The sequence below is a fragment of the Podarcis bocagei genome (genome assembly GCF_964188305.1).
Source record: "Podarcis bocagei genome assembly, chromosome: 2".
Taxonomy (NCBI): domain Eukaryota; kingdom Metazoa; phylum Chordata; class Lepidosauria; order Squamata; family Lacertidae; genus Podarcis; species Podarcis bocagei.
In genome coordinates, this window is record NC_138126.1 from 116,731,018 (window position 1) to 116,755,124 (window position 24,107).

The following is a 24,107-nucleotide window of genomic DNA, read 5'->3' on the forward strand; positions in this document are numbered from 1 at the left end:
TCCTAGGGTTAAGCTTCTGTGCCTATTTACACTTTTTTTTACATTCAAAAACAAGCTAAACATTTCCTAAAGAAGAAGAAGATGATGATGATGATGATGATGATGATGATGATGATTAATGATAGATAGTTGTTTATTTCCTTGACATCGGATGGGAGGGCGTTCCACACGGCGGGCACCATCACCGAGAAGGCCCTCTGCCTGGTTCCCTGTAACCTCACTTCTCGCAGGGAGGGAACCACCAGAAGGCCTTCGGAGCTGGACCTCAGTCTCTTAAGGAATATAATAAAAATAAACCATTATTAGATTTTTCAGCCAATCTCTGAAAAGTCTTATTAAGAAATTTGAAGGATTAGACCAGTTTGAAGGGTTGGACCAGTTGATATGGAGCTGCCGGTGCATGTTCTGACTGCAGCAAATTTCGCTGCAACCTTTTATTAGAGAATTAAGTCTTCTGCCCTGAGCAATACTATTCTACATGGTCTTAGCTATGGAAAATTTAAGGTATTATGCACAAATAAAAATATTTTGTAGAGCAATGTCCTTGATGATCATGACAGCGCTGGGAGAATAATCTATTTTGACCTTTTATTTTTTTGTAACGAAGCCGAATTAATTAATTATTTTTTTAATAAAAGAAATAAGGAAATGTTACGGCTCTCGGAAAACCTGTGCTAATTTTCCATTTGCAGGCTGCGTTCAGCGGTTCAAGTGCTGTGAAGTCAGCATTGAAGAAGGGTGGGGCAAGTCTTGGTGGAACTTACGAAAGACATGCTTTCTTATTGTGGAGCATAACTGGTTTGAGACGTTCATTATCTTCATGATCTTGCTAAGCAGTGGAGCCCTGGTGAGCAGAGTTATATTATATTGAGTCTTCTCTACGTAATGCTCTTAGTGTCACTTTGGGGGTCAAACCAGACAATACACGAAATGTGTAAAAAGGCATTTCAAACAGCTGAGTGTGTGTTTGTTTTCAAAGTTAAAGAGCTGCTGTCAGGAGTGGGAAAGGATTGGGACCCTTGAGGTTATCCCTTTGTCTGCATGCTGGGGAAGATTACCCATCCCAAAGCTGCTGGTCACCCAAGGATGGAAGTTTCCATTGGTGCATTTGCTCAATTTACAAACTCCGGAAATTCAGTTGTTGCTCTTACAATCACTTGAGCAGCACAGTAGTTGAGATTGTCTACCATCCAGTAGGGATGCGGGTGGCACTGTGGTCTAAACCACTGAGCCTCTTGGGCTTGCCAATCAGAAGGTTGGCGGTTCAAATCCCCGCAATGGAGTGAGCTCTCATTGCTCTTTCCCAGCTCCTGCCAACCTAGCAGTTTGAAAGCACGCCAGTGCAAGTAGATAAATAAGTACCACTGTGGCAGGAAGGTAAACGGTGTTTCCGTGCACTCTGGTTTCTGTCACGGTGTTCTGTTGCACCAGAAGCAGTTTAGTCATGCTGGCCACATGACCCGGAAAGCTGTCTGTGGACAAACGCCGGCTCCCTCAGCCTGAAAGCGAGATGAGCGCTGCAACCCCATAGTCGCCTTTGACTGGACCTAACCATTCGGGGTCCTTTACCTTAACCTTTTACCTTACCATCCAATGCTCCCCCCCTTCTTCTATGGGGGGGGGCCTTGGTGTTCATGAAGGGACCTATGGACTTTTGTGGTACCAGTGACAACCATGTTTTTGTAACGGTCGTGGTGTTGTTTTTTTCCACCACAATGTTCTCGAAGTAAACATAGCTACTGGAACATTTGTTAAAAACTTAAAATGGAGCTGCTATGGGTGTTTGCTTTTAACAGGGTGAAAAGCAAGCGTAAGTATTGGGTATTGGGTCTCCCCAAGGCTGCCTGAGAATGCTTTGTGCTGACGCCAGCTCTGGAGTCACTTACTATATTACTTGTGAAAACACCCTAAGTGTCTTTGACAAGCACGGTGAGCAAGTGACTCCAGCAGATCTTTCGTTTATTTGGCATTGCCTCAGATACAATACTTAAAAAAGAAAAAGAAAATACTAACAACAACCAGTTTCTACACAACCAGAAAAGCATTGGAACCACTTTTGCATGGCCACACCATACAGGGTAATATCTACTCGAAGGACCAATGAAGTCCAAGCAAATTACCTGCATCTTTCCAATGCCGATATTGCTCCTCCCCAAGGATTGGGCAACACTTGCATGGGAAGAAAAAAAACCCCATCTCCTTCCAAGAGATAGACAGAGATAGACTGGAAATGGCATTCCACCCACATGGAAGCCGCTTCTGTGCCTCTCCAACAATACTTCAAGCGTTGGGAGATGTGTGAACTGTACGTTCCATGAGAAGTCTGTGTGTCTCCCACAAGTTTTTGGACCCAGTTTTTTTATTTCTAGCTCACTCTAGCTGCCAGGAAAAGAGTGTGATGATCCTTGTTGCCTTGTTACTCCTTAGGCCTTTGAAGATATTTACATAGAACAGAGAAGGACCATACGGACTGTCTTGGAGTATGCCGACAAAGTCTTCACTTACATCTTTATCCTCGAAATGTTGTTGAAGTGGTGTGCCTATGGATTCGTGAAGTTCTTCACTAATGCCTGGTGCTGGCTAGATTTCCTCATTGTAGCAGTAGGTATCATTTTGCTTTTTCCAATCCATGCATTGGTTCTTCTTCTTGTTGTTGTTGTTTTAGCAGGACTGGGGCATTCCTTTGCACAGATAAATGAGACCCGGCAATACCGTTCCTGTAGCTTTCTAAATCTGGGCTCCAATAACGACAGGGGTGGAGAACCTATGCCCCCACCCACCCATTGTTGTTGGACTCCAGTTACCATCAGCCCCTGCCAGTTTGGCCCATGGTCAGGGATGATGGGAGTTGTAATCCAGCAAAATCTTGAGGGCCACAGTTTCTCCACTACTGAACCAAGTGTTGAGAGTTCACCTATATGTGTATACATGTGTGAACAGGACCAATCCATCAAAATAGAATTGTTCTATGCTCTCTGCTCCAGCGATTCAAATTGCATGGTTCCATACTTTCACTTTCAGGCCTGCTTTTTCACTGGAATCGGAATGTTGACTGGAATTGAGAAAAGGGCATAGAAACAGCAGACAAAGAGAAATAGTTTTGCAAGAAAATCTGCCTGCTGCTGCTGCTACTGGCTGTCCAAGAGATAATTGAATAAGCTGCCAGAGAGATCCAATAATCAAAGTATTGGTGAATGGTGCAGTTGACAATATCTTTTGGAATCGTCAGCACCCAATAATGCTGCATTATTCAGGGGGGAAATGAGGGAATAAAATGGAGAAAATTGAAATCTAAACGATCTGATCAGTTTAACAAACCAAAGACCCAGAACAAGGAATAATAATAATAATAATAATAATAATAATAATAATAATAATAATAATTTATTTGTACCCCGCCCTCCCCAGCCAAGACCGGGCTCAAGGCGGCTAACAACCAGTAATAAAAACAAGTTGATTAAAATACAATTTAAAAAAAACAAGATTAAAATACAACATTAAAACATTAAGATGCAGCCTCTCTTCACAGGAGGAGAAAGGAAAAAGAAAGACGGGGAGGGAATCAAACTGATTCCAATCCAAAGGCCAGACGGAACAGCTCTGTCTTACAGGACCTGCGGAAAGAAATCAGATTCCGCAGGGCCCTGGTCTCATGAGACAGAGCGTTCCACCAGGCCGGAGCCAGTGTTGAAAAGGCCCTGGCTGTGGTTGAGGCTAATCTAACTTCCTCCCAGGACCACTAGGCTGTTGCTATTTATGGACCTTAAGGTCCTCCATGGGGCATACCGGGAGAGGCGGTCCTGTAGGTACAAGGGTCCTAGGCAGTGAAGGGCTTTAAAGGTCAAAACCAGCACCTTAAATCTGACCCTGTACTCCACCGGGAGCTAGTGCAGCTGGAAAAGCACTGGGTGAATATTGTTGTGCTTCACCCCAGAATGCCCAATTTGAGCTTGGAGTTCCAGTACTGATCAAGAATGAACCACATAATTGCACGTCTTCAGTATTACACCTTCCTCTAAAGCAAGGATTCTCTTTCAGTGTTGCCGGAGGAGGTACAAGTACATGATAGATAAACTCCCCCTGCGCCAAAGCTTCTCCATCTCTCCACCCATCTGCCTCAAGTATTGTAAGATGCTCAACTATGTGCCTCCCTCCATGTTTTAATTGTACTGTGGGGGCAGGGAGGCAGTGGAGGAATGGTATCCTTTCTGCACGGAATATTTCTTTCCCTCCCTTGTAAGAAGTGTCAAGCAACCCAGGTTTGCTTGGCCTGCCCAGCCCACATTGAATGAGGCTGAGGGACAGAGCTTTCATTAGGCTTACTTGGGGGGACAGCACTAAAAACTGGCAATTCCCGTATTTTTCGCTCTATAAGACGCACCTTTTCCCTCCTAAAAAGTAAGGGGAAATGTGTGTGCATCTTATGGAGCGAATGCAGGCTGCGCAGCTATCCCAGAAGCCAGAACAGCGAGAAGGAACGCTGCGCAGTGCTCCCTCTCGCTGTTCTAGCTTCTGGCTTACCTGCACTCTGTCCCTTCCCCCACCTCCCGGAAAAGCCCCCAAGAGCTGCGCTCTCTTTAAAGAGCCGTGTGGAGCGTGTGTGCGACTCTTGGGGGCTTTTCCCTGAGGAGGGAGAAGGGTGACGGGCTCGTGAAAGGGAGCACTGAGCAGAGCCTGGGATGCATACAGGTTCTGCTCAGCGCTTCCTTTAAAGAATATTTTTTTTCTTGCAATCCCCCTCTAAAAACTAGGTGCGCCTTATGGTCAGGTGCGTCTTATGGAGCGAAAAATACGTGTCCCATAATGTTTGCAACTACCCCCTGTGTAATAGGGTCCAATTGTGAATCCTTGCAAAGATTACAGACAGAGGTAGCTCACAATGGAGATGGGTTGGGTGGAGAGTGCACCAGTCTTCAATTGCTCTGGGCCATGTCCTTGTCTTCTTTCCTTTGTCGCAGTGTAAGCTTTGAGGAAGCTTAGTATCAAATGACAAGTTTAAATTAAATGTGCACTGCATTAGTATGTCTGTGTCACATCACAATGCCTGATTTGGCTGGCAGCTGTGAAGTGGGGGCAGGGGTCCAGATTGGGACCAAGGCATCGGTGGAAGGCTTTTAAGCCCTTTCCCCCTTTCCCACTGTTAAGTTGTGGGTGAACATATCAGACAACACAGCAATTCTTCAAACAGCTCTTGTTTATTCACAGGCCAGAACAGAACTGAACTGAAGGGTTCAGTCAGCCTGCTTATATAGAGCTCCAGTACAACGTAACTGTAACAATTTTCTAAAACTATCCAATCACTGAACGTCACTTTCGATCCTTTATTTGCATAACTATCTACAGTATCCCCCTGCTGGCCCAGGGTGAGAACTTCAGTACATAACACCCACAACCCCCCTCCTTCTCACTGCTATTTCCCTGGAAGGGTAGCTGTGATTGGCGTCGATTGCAACTTCCCTCCTAGGAAAACAGCAGCTACCAGGGACGATTTTCCTCTCAGGGCTGCAGTGCAAGGAAAACTTTAAACCTGCAGCACAGCACCATTCAACAACACAAAGACAAAAGCAACCGCCCACATGTATTTAATATAACAATTAGTTTGGCTAGTTGCTTGTAATGGATGGCAGGGGTCTCTGTGACCATACCCGGCAACCTCCATGGGCCAAGATTGCAAAATGTTCTTGTGAACTCATTCCCTCTCTTCGTGGAAAAGAAGAACTGAAAGTGAGGTGATTTTTTTTTTTAACAGCATATACCTTTTTCATGGACACTACTGCTATGTGATTAGAAAGAAAGAAAATGAAACTTTCAGAGACATCTACTAAAATATTTTTATATTTGGCTAAAATGGAGTGAAACAAAAATCTGCAAAGAGCATCCTGTCTTAATAGCAGGTGTTTGAAATTGTTGGTCCTCCAGATGTTGCAGAACTACAACTCCCATCATCCATGGCCATTGGCAATGCTTTCAGAGACTGAAGGGAGTTCTAGTTCAGAACAATCTGGTGAGCCAAAAGTTTCCCCACTTTTGCTAATAGTATTATATTAAGATCTCTAAAATGGCTGCATTCTTTCAAACCATGTGCAAGTGGTATTTCTGAGGTATGGAAAAAAGTTATTCCATGTAGTTCTTTTCTGATTCCTGAAGTTGTGGGATATATTTGTGCGTCTCTTTTTCTGAGCAATGATACATTCTGTTCCTACTGTTCTGTTTTGATTCGTTTGGAAAAACGTGATTACTTTTCAGTTCCATATCAGAAACCCAACCATTATACATTTTTTCCTGAAATTATTATTCTGAAAATTAACATTATAGGCCAATGTAAATGATCTGTTTGTTTCTTGTTAGTTTACTGCTAGCATTCAAAATTTTAGAAGGAACTGTCTTGGATATATTTAGTGCTATTTGTCTTTTCTTCCCCCAAAGTGTTTTTTTTCTTTCAGTAATAAATGTTGACTGTCTGTTTTTATGTTGGGGAAAGTTCATATCTCTAGCACGACTGCACTTCCCCTTGCTATTGTCTCAAAAGACAAGTGGAAAACTAAAATCCCTGTTAAAAGTCAAGCAGAGATTCTTTCCTTTAAACTAATTTCTCATTTTTTAAGAGTGTAAGTGTCAAGTACATAGGGACAATTACTGTAAATCACTTGAGATGCCTCATAGGAAGCAATTCATCAATGAAATTATTAATAATAATAGCAATAATAATTTAATAAATGAAATCTGTATATGCTAGTGTTGGAGGGGTTCTGGATTTCTACCAGTATCTATTCAGGACTGGCTAAAACACAATTTTTTCACGAATTACAAAAATGATCCATTTATTAAGCACTTTTACTTCTCATTTGTTTCAGCTAGCGAGAGTTAAACGTATGTTTTCTTCACTCACTGAACTCCATGGAACTTAAAAGAGCTTAATTTTGGCTTGACCGTGCCCTATGTGAACACACCTTTTGGGGGGATTTTTTATGTGGCCGACTATTAATATATTGTGCTTCAATTATGTTTTTCAAAGACATTGCAAAAACATTGCTGAAGTATAATTCTGGGAAGCTTACTATTTTAACTGTAGAGCTTCTTTTATAATTTCATGGGAAATTTTTAATGCAGGAGTGGCTAACCCATGGCCCTCCATATTTTGTTTTTGTTTTGTTTTTTTGCTTGACTATAAGTCCCATCATCTTTGACCATTGATCATGGTTTCTGGGGCTGATGGGAGTTGGAGTCCAACAACATTTAGAGGGACACAGGTCAGCCAACCCCGGCTTACAAATACTATTTTTGTCTGTATCACATATACATGTTGAACTGCCTGCTCCTAATTTAATTTGCATTAAACTCGTGCTTATGCAAGCTTAAAACCCACCGGCTTGTATTAATTTAGATATGTAACACACTTTTCAACCATTAGGTCCTCAAAACAGCTTTAATTTCTACTAAATCCTTCCTTTATTCCCATACTTTAGCCTTCACTATACGGTACAGTTCTACAGTAACTCATCCGCCCTCAAAACACTGCATAGCCCATTCCTCCTTTCCTTAATTGGTTAAATAAAACCCATATTATTCTTATTCTTTCAGTTCCAAAGCACTCTTACCCAAACTTAGTTACCGTATTTTTCGCCCCATAGGACGCGCCAGCCCATAGGACGCACCTAGTTTTTTGGGGGCGGGGAAATAAAGGGGGGAAATTATTATTTTTTCCCCAGGTGCAGGGCTGGGGTGGGGGAACAGAAGGAGACCCTTCTGTTCCTCCTCCAGCTTCCAGGCAGGCGTGTGGCTGAAGGGTCGCTGTGCAGTTCTCCCTCTCTGCGCAACACCTCTCCTGCAAAGGAGAGGCGCTGCGCGGAGAGGGAGAACTGCGCAGCGCCCATCAAGTGAAGCTGGAGGAGGAACTGAAGGAGACCCTTCTGCTCCTTCCCCGGCTTCACAGGACAGGTGTCTCGCTTCCATAGCCGTGCGTCACCTCTCCAGCTGGGAGAGGGTCGCGGGGCTATTCCTTAGCCCCGCGCACACTCCCCCAGCTGGAGAGGTGACGCGTGGCTAAAGAGGCTGCTGCCATAGCCGCGCATCACCTCTCCAGCCGGGAGAGGCTGCGCGCGGCTATGGCAATACCCCCACCTCCCGCAAAAGCCCACAGGAGCACCCTTTAAGGAGCAGGCGGCTCCTGTGGGCTTTTCTAGAGGAGGGAGAAGGGACTGACTGGCCACGTCAGTCCCTTGTCCCTCCTGAGGAAAAGCCCGCAAGAACCACGCGGAGCTTGTGTGCAGCTTTTGGGAGCTTTTCCTGCCTGCCTCCCCCCTGCATTCGCCCCATAGGACACACACACATTTCCCCTTCATTTTTGGAGGGGGAAAGGTGTGTCCTATAGGGCGAAAAATACGGTACATGTCCTCAATAAGCTGGTGCCTTTAGGTATAACCCTTTGGCAGCCGTCTGAAGACTGTTGTCTCCCCAGAGCCACAGGTCTATTTTAATATATCAAGAGACAAAACAGGAAGAAAACTAAGGCCTCCTTCCTTCTTCTACTAGTTAATTCAATATAAATATTAATGAATTGTTAGGTGGGATTTTAAAATATCTCCCTAATAAAGCATACTTTGCCTACTGAATTATCAATCCCCAGACTAGGAGAAAGGTAGGGAGGGCAGTAAGCAAAAATAATATTCCCCTTAGAGATGCTTCATATAAAATTTGTGTCTATATCACCATAGCTGTCAACTTTTCCCTTTTCTTGTAAGGAATCCTATTCGGAATAAGGGAATTTCCCTTTAAAAAGGGGGAAACGTTGACAGCTATGCTATATCACCTGTAACATTAGTGTGTTTACCATCTGTATAAAATACAGTGGTACCTCGGGTTACATACGCTTCAGGTTACATACGCTTCAGGTTACAGCCTCCGCTAACCCAGAAATAGTACCTCAGGTTAAGAACTTTGCTTCAGGATAAGAACAGAAATCGTGCTTCAGCGGCGCGGCGACAGCAGGAGGCCCCATTAGCTAAAGTGAGGCTTCAGGTTAAGAACAGTTTCAAGTTAAAAACGGACCTCCAGAACGAATTAAGTACTTAACCCGAGGTACCACTTTAATAAATTTTTTGTGTAAATGATCTGTACCTTGCAGCATCACCATAACATGTGAAAGGGAAACATGGGAGATCAAGATTGGTCTCAGTTCATACACAGTCCCATTTTATGTTACCTTTAAAAGAGAGCGAGAGAGAGGGAGAGCAAAGATTGTTTCTATCATAGAACAGCATAAAAAACACCTATAACCAGGATTTAGTAAATCAACCTTTCTCCATTCTAAATGCACTTACATTTAAAAAACAACAACCCAAAACACCCTCGTTCTCATATCTGTTGTCAAGGCAGGAGTCAGGATCTGGTCATTAATAACTCACAAGGTGTCGGTGAAGTTAACTCTTTATTCAAAGAAACAAAAGAGCTGAGACCTAGTACACACAGCAACTCTTCCCAGCAAGTCTTGCTCCAGTTGTGAGGACTGAAGGTCCCTGCCTTACCACAACTCCCTGTTTCCTCCTCCCCTGGGTCTGTCCCAAGCAACCTGAGACTTCTTTGCCTTGTCTGTTCCACCCTCATTATACCTCCACAGGTTCTGGGGAGACCAGGGTGGGGGGTGGGAGCTGGTCACATCAGGAGGGGGAGACCCCCTGGCTTCATCATCAGCCCACCTGATCTCTGCCTCTTTGTCCCCCTTCTTCTCCAACCTCTGAGTCTGCCTCTGAGTCTGAACTGTTCTCTACCACAGCCTCTTCCTGCTCACTAAACCCTGTTGCCCCTTTGGCTTCTGACATCTCCTCCTCCCAGTTTTCTCCTTCTGACCATTCATCAGCATTCCATCACCAATCCCCAGGCACTGAGCCTTCTTCCCCTGGGGGTTCACTTAGGAGGGGGGTGTCCTCCGCTGGTGCATACAGCCAGTCCCTGACACCTGTTATTTACAGAAATAAAACATCCAATTAACATCTTCAAAGCATAGTAAGATGTGTCTAGTAGGCTTCAACCACTCCAGGCCCATAGGGCATAAACGACATATAGACATAGTCACTCTATCGGCATGATCAGGTCCTATACTTTTTAATAAAGGTAAAGGGACCCCTGACCATTAGGACCTCATGGGACAGGTGAACGACCCAATTACACTCATACGCAGCAACCGTAGTTGCAATGCTAAGATGGGAAGTAGCCCCATTGTGTGCCCATCCCTCATGGTTCCTGTATTTAGACTGTACCACAGTAGTGTAGGAATGAACACTGTGGGTGGCGCTGTGGTCTAAACCACTGAGCCTCTTGGGCTTGCCAGTCAGAAGATTGGCGGTTCAAATCCCTGCAACGGGGTGAGCTCCCATTGTTGTGTCCCAGCTCCTGCCAACCAGCAGTTCGAAAGCACACCGACACAAGTCGATAAATAGGTGCCACTGCAGCGGGAAGATAAACGGCGTTTCCATGCACTCTGATTTCCGTCACGGTGTTCCATTGCACCAGAAGCGGTTTAGTCATGCTGGCCACATGACCTGGAAAGCTGTCTGTGGACAAATGCCAGCTCCCTCGGCCTGAAAGCAAGATGAGCGCTACAACCCCATAGTCGCCTTGGACTGGACGTAAGCGTCCAGGGGTCCTTTACCTTTTTTACCTTTTAGGAATGAACCACACGGAAGCAACAGCCACACTGCAAATGGTGATCTACACATTGGCCCCCAACTGACATGCATGCAGTTTCAAAGTATTATATGTTACTTTATTGATTGATTGAATCAACACAATTTGTATACCATTTGACTGCAAAAAAAAACCCTCTCTAGGCAGTTTAATGAAGTATAAAATAAAACACTAAAATGCTCCATTTAAAATGAAACAGTTTAAAACAGGTATTTTAAAACTTTCAAAAGACAATGAAAATAAACAATAGCTAAAAGGAGATTAAAACACATGTAACTTCTACATTAGGCTTGCCTAATCGAAATTGTTATAAGCGGGCGTCAGAAACAATCCTCTGATAATGTTTGAGGATATAGCAGGGATGCGTGGGCTTTGCCTACTGATTCCATAGTGCATGAAGGTTTGCTGCATCCCAACCATTTTGCAGTGGGTTTGGGGGCGCAAGGCAATACGTCTCTCTAATTGTACACCACCATTCTTATTCACCATAATGTATAGCATCTTACTGGAAGGACTGGTCCCCCTAGAATAATGAATTGCAATCCTGCATCTCAACAAAGAGCTTAAAACGATTTACCCCCACCCCTTAACCGCTGCACACTTTTCAGTGTGTTTCGCTGTTGGCTTTTTTTTTCCCCCAAAGGAGGTGAGAACCTAGACGCTTCCCCTTCTCCCCTCAAATCTCTGCTGTGTCACGCCAGTGGAAATGAGCAAGGCAGGCCCTCTATCTGCCCCGTCTGAATGAGAGAACTAAGGCGGCTTGTGCAGTGTGTGTATTTATCTGTATTCTTTCTCATAGGTACCTTTAAAAATTTGTCTGGCTTAATTTAATGGGAGCTGCTGGGATCCTGCAGACTGTTAAGAGGGCGAGGGTAAGGTTCTTGTCATCCGTTTGGGCTCCTAACCTTCCGACAGACCCCGTTTCCGTCTTGTGTGTCTCTGCCTCTCTTTCTCTATCTCACACATTTTTCCCCCTTTTGTTTTATTCTTATGCCTCTCTCAACCGCATTATTTCCTTCCAGGTCGTTTCAGTGAAGTGAAGTAGGCAGCTGGTGTGGTCATGGTCTTCGCTATCAATCTAAACGGGGGTGGACTTTGGGCCTGCCTGCAGTCCACTTTGGGGGATGGATTTAAAAATAAAAACAAAATGAACCTTCAGTGCTAGGGGATTTATTCTAACAGTCTGGAACCTCTTTTTTTTTCCTTCTTCCTTTTTTCCTTTTTTTTCTCTTTCTTTTTTCTGTTTTCTGTGTAGGTCTCTTTAGTCAGCCTTGTAGCTAATGCCCTTGGCTACTCGGAACTAGGTGCCATTAAATCCCTTAGGACACTCAGAGCTTTGAGGCCTTTAAGAGCGTTGTCCCGATTTGAGGGGATGAGGGTAAGATGCCATTAGCGAGCTGATCCTTCTGCATGCCTGTGGATTACCGGGGGTTTTTATTTTAAAAGCATGCTAGAACTGATCAAACGGGTAGAAAGACATAACGACAAACAGAATCATGGTGCAGCTGCTGACTTGATCACCTCCCTCTGTTTATGATTCACCTTCACCCCTGCTGCACACTTCTCCCTTTTTTTTTTTTAATGGTTCATTGGGAGAGAAGAAGAAAAAAAGGGAGAAATATCAAGCTGCCTCATTATTGGCCCAAACCACATGTCATTTGTAGATTCTCTGTTGGCACTTGGCTGCTCTTATTTAGCCTGGCTTCTGATACCTCTAGCATTTTCTGGCTGTAAGTTTTGAAACAGGGAGAATCACTAGGTGCAAAGAAGCAGAATTTGAACCGCCCCTTGTTTTTTCTTCTCCCCTTCCCCATAGGAAAAAAGGCTACGGCCAAAGGTATCAATCAGAAGAGGTCGAAAACCCGTATAGCTTCTATCTCTTGCGTGGGGTTACTCATGGCGGTAGGAAAGCACTGGTGGTTGGTGGAGGAGCTTAGCCATCCCAAAAGAAAAGAGTACTGGTTTAATTCCTCTCGTTTGCACCTCGTTGTTCTCAGTCCAGTCGTCAATGACTGGCAGCCTTGACTGGTAGTTCAGCTTCCCTCCCTATTCTCCTTTCCCCTTTTACCATGCTTTATGGTCCCCTTGTCCTGTCACGGCGATGTAAGCAACAAATCACAAGTAAAAGCACAGAACCTGAATTTTCCTGAAATTTTTAGAAGATTCCGCTGCCGAGTGTATCTGGTAATTTCCAGGCTTTAATGGGAAATGGCCATTTTGATGTCGCTGTATTAAAACAAAATGTTTGTGTGTGAAATAATCTCATGCAAAACCAGCCCAAGGTTACCCATCTTGGTCTGTATGCAAAGGAAATAATGCAACAGTTTCAAACCTAAACATGCTTATTAAGGAATAGGCTCCATTGAACACCACGAGACTTACTTCTGAGTAAACATGCATTGAATTATGGGTGTCTGCTGTATTATAAATCAAGCAAGAATATCCTTAAAAGTAGAAATGGGATAAAGGTGGGGAGAGAATTGGGAGACGACGTAATGAAGAACTACAACTACTATGCAAAGACCTAAAAAACGTGTTTGATTTCAGAGTTCAAGATCTGAGCTATTCACACCCAAAATGGGGTTAGAAAGATGCAGTGTTTAGCATGATCCTCAGCATGTTTAAGGCATTAATCTTTACCATGTCTGCTCAGGAGTAAGTACTATTTTAATTCAGTGGGGCTTACTCCCAGGTAAGTGGAGTTAGGGTTGCAAATTAAGTCCTGCTGATTTCAAGAATATTTGCTCTCCCAAGTAAGTGTTTATAGGATTGCAGCCTCAAAGAGTATAGGTAACTTCTATAAGGGAAAAAAAGTTATTAACAGGTAGCTCAGGCCATTCAGAGAAACCACAGATATTCTCTATTTGAATTTTTCATCCTAAATATTATGTAATATGCCTCCCACGTAAAACATTCCCTGGATAGAAGCGTGGCAAGCTCCCAACCCCGACCCCCCACAAGGTTAAATAAGACACTTGACAACAGTATTTTAGGTTAATGGGCTAAAAACGGCCACAACTTTATTGGCTACAGATTGTGAGCGGTATTGGCTTAGGCATTGGACCTAACCGACTATCTGACTCCCACCCATCTGCGCGGAGTCCGGGAAGGGTTAACCACCAGTAGGGGGAGTCCTGCTGACGTACATCAACTAGGAGCTCCCCCAGGGCCACCGATAGGGGTCGTGCCTTAGGCCGTAGCCTCCCCAGGCTTCGGACAGGGCCAGGCCCCTGGAATCCTTTAACGGAATACCCTTCAATGTGCGGGGCAGGTGATGGCACTACCTCCCCTCCTCTCTTCTCCAGCAGTATTCCAATGCCTATCCGCCTAACTTTATCAAGTTGTGAATATTTGCTATGAGGTAGGCAAAAACCAAGTGGCCGGTGCCAATTTGCCAAGTGGAAGAAGTCCTAACAGGCCCCTCAACGGCAACCAACTGAAGTCGATAGCAAGGTCAAGAGATGAAAAAACCTAAAGGGCAGGAGGGTGGGGAAACCGGAGCAGCTGGAAGCGCGGAAAAGGGTGAGATTCCCTCTGCGTCCTGCTTAAATCAAGCAGGCCACACTCCCAGAGTAATCGGCTTGGTTGCCTGGGCAGTGACACAGCCGGGAATCCCCCCCAGTCGCGCAGGGCTGCCCACACCCCTGCGCACATGAAAGGGTCGTGAGTGCCCGCAACTCCACCTCCTCCTAAGGCAGAAACACTGGCAGAGGAAGAGGAGTGCAGGGGAGCGCACCGCCCCTGGCAGCGCGATCCCGGTGGGGTGCCATCGCAGCTGCACCCCTGCCCCCAGGATGCATGCCCCACCCCCAGGATGCGCACCATGCCCCGGGATATGCGCCAGCCCCGTCCCCGCCTGTTCTCTGCCCCCCGGTGCTGGAGCATGAAGCTCCGCCACTGGGCGGAAGTGGCTTTCCAGAAACTATGTACTTCATGGTTTATTTCCTAGTATAGATTGTTGTTGTGCCTGCATAATTCAGCAGAGGGTTAATTGTGCCTAAGCCCCACTGAGTCGGATGAGATCTGTGCATGTAACTATGCACTGAATTGTGGGCAATCCTAAGGAAGTTGTGGTTGCATAAATGCCATGAATTTCAGTACAGCTTAAAGCTTCTCCATAATATAACCAATTGTGTTTAGGCTTTGAGTCCCCATGCCCGCTTAGACATGAAGTTGAACTAGATTTACAGAGCAGTCTTTCACATGTTTACCCAGAAATAAGTCCTGCTGTTTTGAATAGGGCTTACTCTCTAGTAAGTACACATTTAGGATTGCAGTGCCATTTACTAGGGAGTAAGACCCCTTAGTGGGACTTACCGTATTTTTTGCTTTATAAGACTCACTTTTTCCCTCCTAAAAAGTAAGGGGAAATGTGTGTGCGTCTTATGGAGCGAATGCAGGCTGCACAGCTATCACAGAAGCCAGAACAGCGAGAGGGATTGCTGCTTTCACTGCGCAGCGATCCCTCTTGCTGTTCTGGCTTCTGAGATTCAGAATATTTTTTTTCTTGTTTTTCTCCTCCAAAAACTAGGTGTGTCTTGTGGTCTGGTGCGTCTTATAGAGCGAAAAATACGGTACCTCAGATGTTTCAAGGCAGGACCAGGTGTCTCTAGTGGAAAACCCATCTTTAGCACAAATGTAGCCCCTGTCTGAAGGGATGTAAAATCTAAGAAATTTCAGGGAGCCCAGAACACCTTCAGTTCACTGTCACCTTTCAACTGCTGGATATTTGACATTTTTGGAGAAAGGTTAATAAACTAGATGGATCACAGATATGATGAAGGCTAGTTTTTCATTTTCTGCCAGATAATCTGATGATAGCAATAAAAGATTTTCACCCATATAGAGTTGGAAAGGTGTTGTTTTCTTAGTTTAGCAAATCAAAATTCGCTTACTGAGCTATTTTGCAGCGTTTCCCCATCCTTGTTATTAGCACTGATTCAATCTTATACCCCTCAAACAATAAAAAAGAACAATCTGAGCCAAAATGAAAGAAAATAAGAGCTGAAATGATCTTGCTAAGAAGCACTAAATGTAGGTCTTTTGCTTTCCTCTATGCTCTAATAACTTACATTTCAAAGAATGTACTCAGCTGTATTTTCCTGGGGGAGGGAGGTTGATAGTATTGCTATGAAACATGCATGTACTTCTTGACAATTTCTAACACACAATCACACGAAAAAAGCCATGTTCCCTCTCATAATACTTGATGATGATTTTTTACCATTTGTTTAAGTAAAGCATATATACAGTATATATATTGGTTACATATATTTAAGTGAATGAGTAGAAGAGTGAGAAAACTTAGGTCCTATTTTATGATTAATTAATAGAGCAACCCCAAATGCCAAAGCAGTTTTAAAGTCACAATGCCTAGCCAATAATTGCACTGCTTTACATTTTCACTAGTTGCCCTGTTCCAGATAAATTGTGGCTATAGAAGGGACAAATTCTGAAGCTCATATCAGGATCTGAGATTTAGACTGAAGGTTCTGAATTTAAGCGTATGTAGTATTATTATTATTATTACTTTGCAAGTATATGCAGAGAAATCAATTGACTATTGGGTGTGATGATTTTTTTACGCATTCTGCCTTACACATGACGTATTTTTCTGCAGGCATTGCTGCACATACATATAGATTGCGGTGTGTGACACTGCAAGCGGTTGCCTTTTCCATACCGTATGTAAAGCAACAGTGGCACCTGCTGGCAAGGAAATAAGTGCTCGCACAATGTCAGTGCTATCCCGTTAATCCTAATTCACTGCAAAAGAAGCCTCAGAGACTGCTGGTTGAGGTGTGGATGGCTTTGGAAGAAACTGTAATTGCTTGCTAATGGGGACTTGATAGCTACTGCACAGAAACTGTAAAACTGAAAGGAAGCAAAAAAATGCTTTGGTCCCGAAATGAGCATTTAATAGCTCCCCATCCTTTGGAATCATAGATTCAGAATGGCACGCTTTCAGAATCTGTGTGACAAAATGCATGTCAAACATTATAGAATAGACATGTGTTGTTTTTTTTAATCCCCCGTTTAAGATGCTGGGAGGAGCAATATATACGTCTTAATCAAAGGATAAGAGCTTTGAGTCCAAAGTACCCAGAGAAGACTGAAGACCGTTTTGGAAAAAAAAGGGAAAGGGAGGAAGTAGATCAGTGGTAGAGGACACGCTTTCTCTGCATGCCCCAGATACAATCCCTGGCAATGCCACGTAGAACTGGGAAAGACTTCTTGTCTGAAACCCAAAAGAGTAACTGCCAGTCAACAGTAGTTAGTTCTGAACTATATGGACCAACTGTCTGACTTAATGTAAGTCAGCTTTAATGTAAGTCAGCTTTCTAAGTCTTTCAAAGTGCAATCAGTTCAACAAGGTTTTCTCCCAGGTGTGTATAGCATTGCAGACTAAACTCTTCATTCATTCCCAACATAGGACATCCTAATAAAAATAAATAAATGACGACTCACCTGGCTCTGTTAAAGATGGCTTAACTTTTCTCCATTAGACTTTATTCGTATTTTCACAAATATCATCTGTAGTGGCAGGGACCAAAAAATAAAAATAAAAAATGGGAGGGAAGCCCTGTTGAAAAAGTATTGATTTCATTTGCTTTGTTTCAGGGGAGGGAATATGGCTTTTCTTTTTGAGCTTGCAAACATGCATGCTCAGCTCTTCAGATATGATTGGCCTTGCTTATCAAACAATAAATATAGCCTTGATTGTTTTTACACTAAGCCACTGCTAAGCCTTAGAGCAACCTTGATACCCATTCCTACTCCCATTTGAAATAAATGGCTCAAAACCCCTCACTTTTCCACATGGGAGTAGGATACATTTTGCCCATAAATTCCATAAGTCTGGTTTTAAAGGGGGAAATTTTTGCTGGCGGAAATTCTTTAAGCCTATTCAATTCCACATTCTCTGACTTAGCTGATGGAGTCAGCCAGCGGTCCTGTTCTTATCAAGATAAGGTATAATCTCTTTCTTTGTCCACCACATGTTTTACTGAACAGCAAAACCAAAAGAATAAGTTGCCAAACAATCTCTTGAAATATGAAGTCTTTCTTTAAAAAATTACAGTGGACAGAGAGGGTATCTTTTTTTTATTGCAACTAGCTTTTGATTCCCCCCATTAAAACTAGGCATGTCTGTTTTGCTTCTAATTCATCCTCTCTTCTGTACTGAAACTCTCTCCTCCTTCCTCCCCACTTCTAATACAGGTGGTTGTGAATGCCTTGGTGGGAGCTATACCATCCATTATGAATGTGTTGTTGGTCTGCCTTATCTTCTGGCTGATTTTCAGCATAATGGGGGTTAATCTTTTTGCTGGGAAGTATCATTACTGCTTTAATGAGACGTCCGAGTATCGATTCGAGATAGAAGAAGTCAACAACAAGTCAGACTGCGAGAAGCTCATGAATCCCAACGAAACGGAGATCCGGTGGAAGAACGTAAAGATTAACTTTGACAATGTTGGTGCAGGGTACCTGGCCCTTCTGCAAATTGTAAGTTCTGCCTTTGTAGCTTGACTTCTCCTGGAAGTAATGGGTTATCTCTGTTCAATGTTTAATGGTTGCAAATATTGGCTTCCCCGTGTGAAGTCCCATGCAAATGTCAGGCGCTCGTCCTACACTCGAGTAGGACCCTGGTAGAGACACATACCCTACTGGCATGTTCTCTCCCTCCTGGTCATTCGTTCGGGAGCTTCAAAAGCTTTCTTCAGCCCGAACATCACAGCGACCGATGCCAACAGACATCAGCACACTTAGGGATCCACAAAATCTTCGCAGCTTGCGTAACAGACCTCAGCAACTCAGCATTTTGGCTAATCTACTTTATTTACATATAAACACACACAGAGCACTGCAACATGGCTCCCTCTCTCTCTAGCATCAGACAGCAAAGAGAAAAAGAACAAAGGACAATAGTCCCACTTCACAGAACACAGTAACACAAACATCCTGTCTCTGTCACTTCCCTTTCTGTGGAGTCAAAACATACACCGTCATGTGATAGACAAAAATCCCATGACTGCAATCATGGAGCAGGAATTCTAACAGCAAATTCATGAAGCAAATAGTATCTTCTTGCCTGTGGAGAGAGAACAAGACCCAATTTTAATCTTTTGGCTAGTTAGGTTTCAAGGAGGGAAGAGAAGCTTAACTATTACCACCTCTCTCCCATTTACCAGTCAGGATTCAAGAGGTTGGGTTGTTCTTTACAGTACAGTGGTACCTTGGGTTACATATGCTTCAGGTTACATACGCTTCAGGTTACTGACTCCGCTAACCCAGAAATAGTACCTCGGGTTAAGAACTTTGCTTCAGGATGAGAACAGAAATCGTGCTCTGGCAGCGCAGCAGCAGCTAGAGGCCCCATTAGCTAAAGTGGTGCTTCAGGTTAAGAACAGTTTCAGGTTAAGAACAGACCTCTGGGATGAATTAAGTACTTAACCTGAGGTACCACTGTACTTGTGTACTGTGGCAGGTTATCGTCTCCTGAGCAGGGTGAAGTCTGAGCTAGGTGATTGGGAAACTTTGTGAAGAGAGGAATGTGGCAGCAAGGAAATGGGAGAATAGTTGGTTGAGAATTTCCCCTGGCCATTTTAGATGTACTGTTCCAGATATTTTGATTGATGTCCAGATGTGCAAGCGAATTTCCAGTTCACGCAATGAGACTCCGGTTTCGTGTCCTTCATGCTGTGCCCCCAGTATCTTCTACAGAGTGTCAACCAAATAGGTTTGGGGCGGGGAGTGTAGAGGAGGAAGTGAAAGTCCCCTTGTGTGACCTTTGTACAGTCCAGTGATTGACACAAGATAACATCACCAAGGCAATGATCTGTAAACGTCTATAAGAAAATGGCAAAAGTGGCTTCTTTCCCAAATCAGTTTTATCTTAAACAATAGCAAATGCGGTAACTGAAGAGTTCACCTGTAATATGTCAGTGACTCACTAAGGTCACCAAATTAAAACTTTGCCACACCAAGTTCAGATACCTAGGGGTACAAATAACCAGAAACCTCAATAAATTATACCTCCACAACTACAAGCCCCTGTGGCGACAAATTAACAAAGACCTAAAGAGATGGAATAACATGAATTTCACTCTCTCAGACAAAATAGCCATGATCAGAATGATCACCCTCCTAAAACTAACCTACCTATTCCAAACCCTCCCAGTCTGGATCCCCTCAACCCAACTCCGCAGTTGGCAGAGAAAACTACACTCTTCTATCTTCTCACATAAAAAACCAAGAATAAGCCCCAAATACCTGCACCTGTAATATGTCAGTGGTTCAATGCAGTAGTCGTTGCATCACCACCCTGTTCGTTGTTTTATTGTTACATTCCAGTGGGGCAAACGTCAGAGGCTTCTACACACACCACAAATATGTCTTGATCTCTCCCGCCACCTTCCAGGAAAGCAAGAGGCATTATCACAGTTCAAACACTCATTGCAGCCAGGGAAAAGCACTCAGGGAGGGTTCAGAACAGGAATGGTGCGTTGTGTGTGACATTGGGAAAGGGGTGTAGCCTAGGGAGACTCCCAAGGGGTGGTTCCCAATATTGATCTATATATGAGGTACAACACAGCAATGTGTAATAACTTCAATGGAGTGAAGAAGCCGAGATGGTGTGTTCTGTATTAATTTACTGGATATTTATTTCAAGGAAAATGGTCTGAAACAAAAAAGCATGTTTATGTATAAACCTTTTGAACTTTGCTTTCTTTAACTCAGCTTTGCGTATAAATCCTTTTTACTGCTCTTTTTTCCTACAGACAAATCACTGTAAAACCAATTTGAATTGTGTAGATTTATGGAAGAGGGGCATCAGATAGATTGATCATTCGTAGTTAGTACCGTATTTTTCGCTCTATTGGACACACCGGACCATAGGACGCACCGAACCATAGGAGGGCTTCAGGCTTCAGACGGCTATCTGCAAGCCTTTGGAGCATGGTGTGAACTCCTGCTGTGCGCCGAAGGCTTGCGGATAGCTGCCTGAAGCCCCCGGAGCGCAGCGGGAGTTTCCTGCGCTCCGGGGGCTTCAGGCGGCTTCAGTGAAAGCAACGTGAAGACTCCAGAGCGAAGGGGGAGCTCTCCCTCTGTGCTTTGGATGCTTCGCATTGCTATCGCTGAAGCCAAGGAGCCTGCATTCGCTCCATAGGACGCACACACATTTCCCCTTCATTTTTGGAGGGGAAAAGGTGCGTCCTATAGAGTGAAAAATATGGTATATTGCAGGGGTGGCACATCCTGTTTTGCCACCCGAGGCAAAATGGGAATAGGACTCACACACACACACACTGCACCCCACCATTTCTGCCATGCACCAAAATGCACCCCCTCTCACCAAAACTTGGCAAGAAGGGTGCTTGCTTAATGGGCAAGCTGGTTCTGGTATATTATACACAGTTTGCAGAGAAGGCTCTTGTTGTAAAGAACTGAGTCTGGTGGCCAAGAGAATTTGCACATGAAATCAGTTGTTTCCGAGCACATTAGTAAATTCCCTCCTAAGGAGAAGAGAAACTTGACCACAATCTGAGCGACATGGATTCATAAGAAATGGCATAACCAATCGAAGGAACCATCAGCCGAAAGGAGGGCCCATATTATTAAATTTGCCTTCACCCAAACCGTAGGTGGAAAAGGAAAGATGACCTTGAGCCAGTCACTATCCCGCAGACTATATCCAAACAAATTGTTGAATATTTTTTGTGCCAAATGACCTACAAAGAGATGCTCTTTTATATAGTCCTCCTATACAGATGGTTTTGTTTTGTTTTTTAATGGGAAAAATCATTTCCCTCTAAAAATAATGTGTGTTTCCCTCTATAGGCAACCTTTAAAGGCTGGATGGACATAATGTATGCAGCAGTAGATTCTAGAAAGGTAAAGTACATCCACTTCTGTCACTGTTATCACAGAGCTGGTATTTGAAAGAATGTTTTTCCGTGCCATTTTATACGTACAAAGAATGCCACCTTGCAAGGTCATAGCTGCAAAAAAATTGCTCCATCATCGCGATCCGGCTGTCCCTAGGACCCCAAGGACTGCTACTGTATATGAGGAATATACGACGCAGAACCCTGCAACACTGAAGTGGGTGGAATAAACCCAATCCTGCCAGAGCTTTATGTTCACTCTGGGTTACTATGGAACTTTGGGTCAGGGGACGAGCATCGGATTTTAGGATGGTGTGGGCAGTTTCTCTGCACAGGGCTGTCAGGGACTGGGCAGAGGAGGAATGGTGGAGACCGCCTTCTCAGTCTGACCCTTCCAGAGAAGAAGAAGACAGATTTACAACAGAGGTTTTGAGGTTACAGCTCAGATGCAGATGAGGGGAAAAGTTGGGAAATAATGAGAGAGGAGGAGGAGGAATCATGGAGGTGGGGGGGAGGCAACAGCTGACAGACACAGTGTCTTTAGAAAGCACTCCAGACCCTCCATCTCCCAGAACCTGACAAGCCTTGAAAGTAGGAGAGGAAAGAGCTCAAAGACAGAGGGCACGTAGCAGCACCCATAGGAAAGACAATGAGATAGATGAATGAGGAAGTGGGAGAGACGGGGGGTGGAAATTCACTTGGGACAACACCATTATCCAAGAGGCTGGGTTCTATAGCCTCTCTCTGTAAAGAATGAAATAAAAAAGGACGGTCAGAACATTCCTTGTCTTTGTATGTTCCTGGACAACCAGCCGGGAGTCCCTGGCAACAGCCAGACAAAAGTGAGAAGATCTATAATTAAGAATATCCATTTTGGGGCGCCCAAGTTTGGCCTCGCACAGGGCACTATATTACAAAATTTACCAAAGTCCACCCCTTAGGGGGACAATAACTTCAGAGAGCATATTTGATGATAAAATAAATAAATTGCAAAGATTTTCAAGCCTTTGTTAAATCCCACAGACTGCAGCTCCTGAAATATGTATATTGTTTTCTCTTATACACACAGCAAGATCAGCAGCCCAAATATGAGGACAACATCTATATGTACATCTACTTTGTCATCTTCATCATCTTCGGATCCTTCTTCACCTTGAATCTCTTTATCGGTGTCATCATTGACAATTTCAATCAGCAAAAGAAAAAGATAGGTCAACTTTTCATATTGATTAGTGTAAAGGACCCTCAAACACCCCCTTTTCTCTGAATTAACTTCCAATAAATAATCCATGGAATTCCCTGAAACTTGCATCTTACGAAAGAACTGATTCACACATGCAGGTTGCCACTACAGTTGCCACATGGTAGCATGGTTGTATGAATGTCTTCTTCACAGAGAGGACTTTTTTGTCCCCTCAAATGAATGTTTATGTTTCTGTGATTTTTCACCATACTGGAACAAAACATTCACACCAGTCTCACACAAAGGACTTGCTACTTGGAGCTGCCATCATACAGTTCCATTTCAAGCAATTATTGTACCACATTTTGAACTTAGATCCAATAGCTTCTTCAAAACCACTAAATAGATTCTAAGTCCTGAACTACCAGGGACTAGCGTATCTTCTCTCATTGTCTGCCAGTGACAATGTAATTTTCTCCATTATTATTATTTTTTACCTCATGGAGTAAGAAGAAATGGCTACCCCACTTCAGTTGTACCTTCATCTTTAAGCAAAGGTTAACAGATTGTAACCAGCTTTATTTCCTTTTCCTTCCTTTACTTTGGAGGTCAGGATATCTTCATGACAGAGGAGCAGAAGAAATACTACAACGCCATGAAAAAACTGGGCTCCAAGAAACCTCAGAAGCCAATTCCAAGGCCTCTGGTGAGTTTTCAGGCTTATTCCCAATATGCTGCCCCTTGTACATTCAAATAAACTCTTCACACTTTTCCAGCATCCAGCTCGTGCTCTTTGAGGTTTGATACCTTCTTATTTTGACCTGGTGTGGTGTCATAGCTGAGGCACAAAGCTACCTCAGGAAGACTCTCACCTACCAGCAGATAGCCTTGGGCCAGCTGCAATCTCTTAGCCTCAGCTCCCCATCCCCAAGCTGGTGGGAATAACAACATGCATCTATCTTACATGGTTGTGATGTGCATAATAACATCCAGAGCTGGAAGCAGGTTATAGGCCCCACCGCTACAAGAGCCAGTGTGGTGTGGTGGTTAAGAGCGGTAGTCTCGTAATCTGGGGAACCGGGTTCGCGTCTCCGCTCCTCCACATGCAGCTGCTGGGTGACCTTGGGCCAGTCACACTTCTTTGAAGTCTCTCAGCCCCACTCACCTCACAGAGTGTTTGTTGTGGGGGAGGAAGGGAAAGGAGAATGTGAGCCGCTTTGAGACTCCTTCGGGTAGTGATAAAGCGGGATATCAAATCCAAACTCTTCTTCTTCTTCTTCAGAGTGCCCCATTCAAACTGCCCCGCTGCACCTTGTCACACTGTTATGAGCTTCAAGCCACCCATCATTTTA

General features: G+C 44.0%; 1 protein-coding gene across 4 annotated transcripts in view; it reads left to right on the forward strand.

Annotated features, from left to right (window-relative positions):
• SCN8A (sodium voltage-gated channel alpha subunit 8) overlaps positions 1 to 24,107 on the forward strand; it is a 107,382-nt gene that overhangs the window by 75,737 nt on the left and 7,538 nt on the right. For 3 of the 4 annotated variants that reach the window (XM_081181212.1, XM_081181214.1, XM_081181213.1), the window contains exons 19-25: positions 693 to 847; positions 2,428 to 2,601; positions 11,939 to 12,061; positions 17,905 to 18,189; positions 21,526 to 21,579; positions 22,642 to 22,779; positions 23,357 to 23,461. In XM_081181212.1, coding sequence (XP_081037338.1) covers positions 693 to 847; positions 2,428 to 2,601; positions 11,939 to 12,061; positions 17,905 to 18,189; positions 21,526 to 21,579; positions 22,642 to 22,779; positions 23,357 to 23,461 — 1,034 coding nt within the window. The remainder of the gene's footprint in view (positions 1 to 692; positions 848 to 2,427; positions 2,602 to 11,938; positions 12,062 to 17,904; positions 18,190 to 21,525; positions 21,580 to 22,641; positions 22,780 to 23,356; positions 23,462 to 24,107) is intronic. The other variant, XM_081181215.1, reaches the window with a different exon arrangement.